This window comes from Conger conger, chromosome 13 (genome assembly GCF_963514075.1).
Source record: "Conger conger chromosome 13, fConCon1.1, whole genome shotgun sequence".
NCBI classification, from domain to species: Eukaryota; Metazoa; Chordata; class Actinopteri; order Anguilliformes; family Congridae; genus Conger; species Conger conger.
This window is the reverse complement of record NC_083772.1, coordinates 36,991,767-36,997,856: the sequence shown is the minus strand read 5'-3', so window position 1 is coordinate 36,997,856 and position 6,090 is coordinate 36,991,767. Positions and strand designations below refer to the sequence as shown.

At 53.6% G+C, this 6,090-nt stretch overlaps 1 protein-coding gene across 1 annotated transcript; it reads left to right on the top strand.

Moving 5' to 3' along the window:
• Positions 1-808: 808 nt before the first annotated feature.
• Positions 809-4,406, top strand: LOC133107563 (uncharacterized; the record flags this gene model as incomplete). Its single annotated transcript, XM_061216554.1, has 6 exons — positions 809-1,151; positions 1,659-1,891; positions 2,082-2,279; positions 2,418-2,591; positions 2,880-3,117; positions 3,442-4,406. Coding segments are annotated over exons 1-6 (2,151 nt in total), but the record flags the coding sequence as incomplete, so codon positions are not given.
• Between the last annotated feature and the right edge of the window lie 1,684 nt (positions 4,407-6,090).

Here is a 6,090-nt window from a genome sequence, read left to right as displayed (position 1 = left end):
CGAGATGATGACAATGTTACATTAATTTTGGTTACAAAGTATATCTACAAACGCGGAGTAATATTAAAATATATGTGAACATTCCATTTAGCTGTGCGTATACTGTGGATATTACCACGGCTGGAAAACAAACTGGCCAATAGAAACAATGACCAGACTTATCCATTGTATAATTAACAGTTTATGTATTTCTTTTGTATCCATTAACAGACTTATGAAGGTCAACTTCCACCTCTCTCTTTTGAATTGGCAGTCCTTTGACAAAGGGATTTTGCATGGTTGTTGCCTAATTGTTATGTTCCAGTGAAACAGGAAGTGAGGGGATTTAACTTTGATATTATTGACAATAACTGTTAGGGTTGGCAGTGAGTTTTCATTAAAAAATTAGAGTACTTAACAAAAAACATTGACAATAAATGTATGGAAATAAAAGTATATAGTTTTCCCATATGTTTGAACAAAACATAGTTCTATTTCTTTATTAGCTTCACTTTAAGCTCTATGGGAATTGGATTTTATCCAATCTCGAGACTGAAAACGATCTACGCAACGCCATCTTGATGGCCAATCAGGGCAAAGATGCGCTTTAGCGACCGAATTTGCATACGGTGGCTATATAAGCGACATCGCAGGCCGTCATTCTTTCTTCTCAAATTTTCAGCGCAAGGTTAGCAACCTAGCTGGAGACTTACGTTTCTACCACGCCGAAGTTCTTCGTCTGCGAGCAGAAACGCGCCGCTGTGAGGAAGGAGCTTTTTTTCCCGACTCAAAGGCCCTCGCTAGACGACGTCAAGCTCGAAGATTCGCCATGAAGCGGTGCCAAGGGTGCGACGCAGCCGTGGAGGGTACGGACCCTCACACTGCTTGCGTTATGTGTCTCGGCGAGACCCATGCTCTCGCGGCCTTAACTAAGGTGACCTGCACCGCCTGCGCTGCACTCGGGGCGCAGGAGCTACTGCGCCGGGCAAGCATGCACCGCGAAGACGCCAGTTGGGCTGACTTCCCGGAGCCTTTTGCCATGCACTCTCAGGAGGACAGACCGAACCTGCGCGATGGCAGGGTTCCGTCTGACACGGCCCATCTGGAAGAGGCGCTCCTGACCCTCGCTAACAGCTCTGGGGACGAGGACGACGACCTCCTTCTCCACTCTAGTGACCAGGAGATGCTTCCAGACGACAGTTTGGAGCCTTCCGGCTCTGTCGCTATCCCAACGGCGACGGGTGAGTTGGAGCACCACCCCTCCCTGTTGAAAGACTTTCCGGTCGTGATGAAAGCGGCGGCGACCAGAGCGGAGCTCCCCTGGCTCCCTCCTCCTGCAGCGCCTGTAAACCAGCTGGTGGCTCCAGTGTACAGGCGCGACACACCGAGGCACGGTGTGCAACCGACCCCCGTCTGCCCGTCTGTGCAGCACTACGTGCAGCTAACCTGGGATAAGCCTTTCTCTACGAAAGCCCCGGTAGTGTCTTTTTCGCCTTTCACGGTGGTGTCAGGCCGACAAAAGCTTCAGACGGAGGGGGTTCCGCGACTTGAAGATTCCTTGGCTACTCATCTCCTCGCCCCCACAGCAAGGTGGAGCGCAAGGAAGCCTAACCTTCCCACTCGGTCTGGGCAGATATCAGCTGCCTTGTCTGAACGTTCGTTTATCTGCGGTTCCCAAGGCGCCGATGCAACGAACAATCTTGCTATCCTAGCGATAGCACAGACGAACTTGATCGAGTCCCTTACTTCCTCCCTCGCAGATGATGTTTCTGCCGAGCTGAGGAAGAATGCGGGCGCAATCCTGCACCTCACCCAGGGGTTGGCACAGGATTTTGGACGGATTATGGGCTGGAGTGTAGCCTCTCTCCGGCACTTATGGCTAGCGAACTCGGCACTCCCTGAAGCGGACAAGGTCCCCCTCCTCGATGCCCCAGTCTCTCTCGACGGTCTCTTCGGTCCAGCGGTGACCGAAGCGATAGCGAGGTTTAAGCGACTGGATGAGGAGAGACCCACTCTGCAGAAGCACCTGCCTCTTGCTTCAGATGCAAGACGCCAGGATCGCCGTTCGTGGTCTAAGACTCGCCGCACTCCTGTGTCGTCAGCCCGGCGCTCAATTGAGGAGCAGCCCGGTGGCCGTAGAGACGCTACCACTATTGCTAGCGGCAAGGCTTGGACGAAGCCGTTCAACCCTGCTGCACCCAGGGCTCACCCGCCTCAATCGAATGCCCAGAAGCGTTCCTGAATCTCCGCGGGAGAGTGTCATAGAGGCGATCCGGTCGAGTGGACCGGACACCCCTCCTGTATCACTGACTTTACTAGCGCCTACTCGGGAGCGAGTTTCGCCCTTACAGTCACGAAGCACACTCCCCCTATTGTTACACAAACATTTCCCTTGCCCTCTGCCTCAAAGCTGGCATCAGCGCTTGGTGATTTCTCAGTCAAAAGGGGCCTTTTTCCCCGACATTCAGGCAGTATTGGAGTCCTCGCCGGCTCAGAATCGAAGCCGGCCAGGACTCTACGTCGGCCTATCACAGATAAGCACCAGGTCGCTGGCTCGAATTCGACCCCGCCCCCACTTAAGAGCCGGGCTTCTGCAGATTCAGAAGCCCGTGGTACAGTCTGCACTGCTTTCAACCAGGTCCGCGTTCAACCTTTGTGCTTGGACTCGGAAGTGCAAGCTGACGCCATGGCTCAGTACTGTAATCAGAGCGGGCTACGCGTTACAGTTCGCTGTCCCCCCTCCTCCTTTTGTAGGAGTAAGGGAAACAAATATGCCCCTGCATCTAAACAGCGCACTTTCCCAAGAGATAGAGACTCTCTTGGCAAAAAGCGCGATCCGCCTAGTCCCCAAACACGACGAAATGCGAGGGTTTTATTCCCTTTATTTCCTCGTTCCAAAGAAAGACGGCGGTGTGAGACCAATACTGGACCTGCGAGCTCTGAACCGTCATTTGGTGAAACGACGTTTTCAGATGCTAACGCACAAGCGCGTAATGAGCTCAATCAGCCAAGGGGACTGGTTCACGCTCGTAGATTTAAAAGACGCTTACTTCCATGTGAACATTGTGCAGCGCCATTGGCAGTACCTTCGTTTCGCTTTTCTGGGAAGAGCGTACGAATTTACCAAACTCCCATTCGGTCTGTCCCTGGCACCCCGCACCTTCGAAATGGTGGCGCGGGCTGCTATCGCCCCGTTGCGACAACAGGGCATACGTGTTTTAACGTATCTGGACGACTGGCTTGTGTTAGCCCCTTCCAGGGAGTTGGCTGCGAAACACACAGAGATGCTGATAACCCACATCGAAGGATTGGGTTTCACCATCAACCGCGACAAGAGTGTTTTCACCCCGAGCCAGTGTGTTCAGTACCTAGGGCTCCGGCTGAACTCATTGTCAATGACGGCGCGTCTCTCTCAGGAGAGAATTGCTTCCCTGAGAGGCCACGCTTGCCGATTTCTCCCAGGTCGCTGCATCAGTGGAATCACGATTATGCGCCTGTTGGGTTTAATGGCGGCAGCAATCGCCGTGGTTCCGTTGGGATTGCTACGCATGAGACCGGTGCAACTCTGGCTCAAGCGAATGCATTTCGATCCAATGAGAGACCGCGCAAAGCTGTTTCGCATTCCGCAGTCGGTTGTGAGAGCACTCTCGCACTGGCGAGATGGGCGAATGCTGAGTGTCGGTGTGCCAATGGGCGCTATCTCCACTCATGTCCCTGTATACACAGACGCCTCCACCAAGGGGTGGGGGGCGGTCTGCAATGGAATGATGGCGAGCGGGTTGTGGAACCCTCCTCTGCCTCATATCAATGTGCTGGAGATCACAGCAGTATGGCTTGCATTACAACGTTTCGAACCCCTTCTTCGGGGCAGACACGTTCTAATCAGAAGCGACAACAAAGCGACAGTCGCTTACGTAAACCGACAGGGCGGCACCAAATGTCCACATCTACACCGGCTGGCGGTGAGGATCTGGACTTGGGCATACCCGCGAGTTCGCTCCTTACGGGCGCTCTACGTCCCGGGGCAGCTGAACTGCGGCGCAGACCTCTTGTCTCGGGGCGGTCCCTCCCCCCTAGAGTGGTGTCTTCACCCACTCGTGGTAGCGGAGGTGTGGTCACGCTTTGGGAAAGCGAGAGTGGATTTATTCGCCTCCCGACAGAATGCGCATTGCCCATTATGGTTTGCGATGACAGCAACCGGCTCGCCCCCACTGGGAGTGGACGCGCTAGCCCATTGCTGGCCCAAGGGCCTCCTTTATGCCTTCCCTCCCTTTGGTCTGGTACCGCAGGTACTAGCCAAAGCGAGAGAGGAGAGGAAACCCCTGATTTTGATCGCGCCAGATTGGCCGCACAAACAGTGGATGGCCGATGTAGCCCTGCTGCTGACCGACGTCCCGTGGCGACTTCCCCAGCGCCGGGACCTCCTGTCTCAGGGGGCGGGGACCATTTTTCATCCCCACCCAAGCAGGCTGCTCCTCACGGCTTGGCCCCTGTTAGGAGCAGGCTTGTGAACATGGGATTGAGCGAGGCAGCTGTAAATACTATACTACAATGGCTTATAAAGGCAGATGGGAGGCCTTCGAGACTTGGTGTCTCGAACGCTCTCAGGACCCCCTGGTGTGCCCTGTATCCGTAGTGCTCAACTTTGTGCAGAGCCTACTTGATAAGGGGTTATCTTTGTCCACGTTAAGGGGGTATGTCTTCGCAATTTCTGCGTGCCATACTGGCTATAGTGGCTCTACGGTGGCTGCCCACCCCCTGGTAAAGCGTTTTATCCAGGGCGTCCGGCGTCTGAAACCCGTGGCCCCACCCCGTGTTCCGCAGTGGGACTTAACGGTGGTACTAAAAGCCTTGTGCAGCCCTCCTTTCGAACCGCTGGAGAGCGTTGAGTGGAGAGCTTTGTCCCTTAAGGTAGCGCTGCTTACTGCGCTAGTTTCTGCTAAGCGAGTAAGCGATTTATGCGCCTTGTCTGTGCACCCGGACTGTCTCTCCTTTTCAGGATCTGACAGAGTCGTGCTGAGACTGAACCCTGCGTTTACCCCGAAGGTTATCACCACGTCCTTCCGCTCACGGGTATTGGACCTGGTGGCTTTCAAGCCCCCTCCTCATGACGATGAGGAGGATGCTATGCTGCATAAACTTTGCCCAGTGCGTGCTCTGTCGATATACGTACGACGTTCGCAGCCTATTCGACAAGCAGATCAGCTGTTTGTCTGTTATGGTGCTGCTGCTAAGGGAAAACCTGTTACGGCACAGAGATTTTCCCATTGGCTTACTGACGCAATCAACTGGGCGTATGAGTGTATGGGCTTGCCCCCTCTGTCGGAGGTTCGCGCCCACTCTACTCGAAGCATGGCAGCTTCTCGGGCACTTTTTAAAGGGGTCAGTGTGCAGGACATTTGTACAGCGGCGTCATGGAGTTCGCCATGCGCCTTTGTGCGTTTCTATCTGCTGGATGCATCGACACCGTCGGTGGCGCATGCAGTCCTGAGCTCAGCGTCCAATCGGACGTAGCTGCTGCTCAAACACATTATGTGCAACGCCTCTACGCGGTGGCTAGAGGCGTGCATGTTTATATTGGCCATCTCCCGGCTTGGGTATTCGGTAGCTGGTTTACATGAACCGAGCGCTGGGGATGGTTGTGGCTCCTCGGTTTATACAGTCCCCCTTTTTTTCATGCATAAAAAAGGGCTGGCTATTGAGGGGAGCCCCTCTTGATTGGCTATCACTGCCATCGCCTGTTGTTCTGCATCAGGGGGCTGATGTTGACGACAGGGCGTGGGCTATAGGGTTCCCATAGAGCTTAAAGTGAAGCTAATAAAGAAATAGAACTTCCGGGTACAGTGGTACCCATTGTTCTATGAGTTATTAGCGAGCTTTAAGCTTCACAGGCCCTGTCTCTTTCCTTCGCTGAAAATTTGTCTCGAAGAAAGAATGACGGCCTGCGATGTCGCTTATATAGCCACCGTATGCAAATTCGGTCGCTAAAGCGCATCTTTGCCCTGATTGGCCATCAAGATGGCGTTGCGTAGATCGTTTTCAGTCTCGAGATTGGATAAAATCCAATTCCCATAGAGCTTAAAGCTCGCTAATAACTCATAGAACAATGGG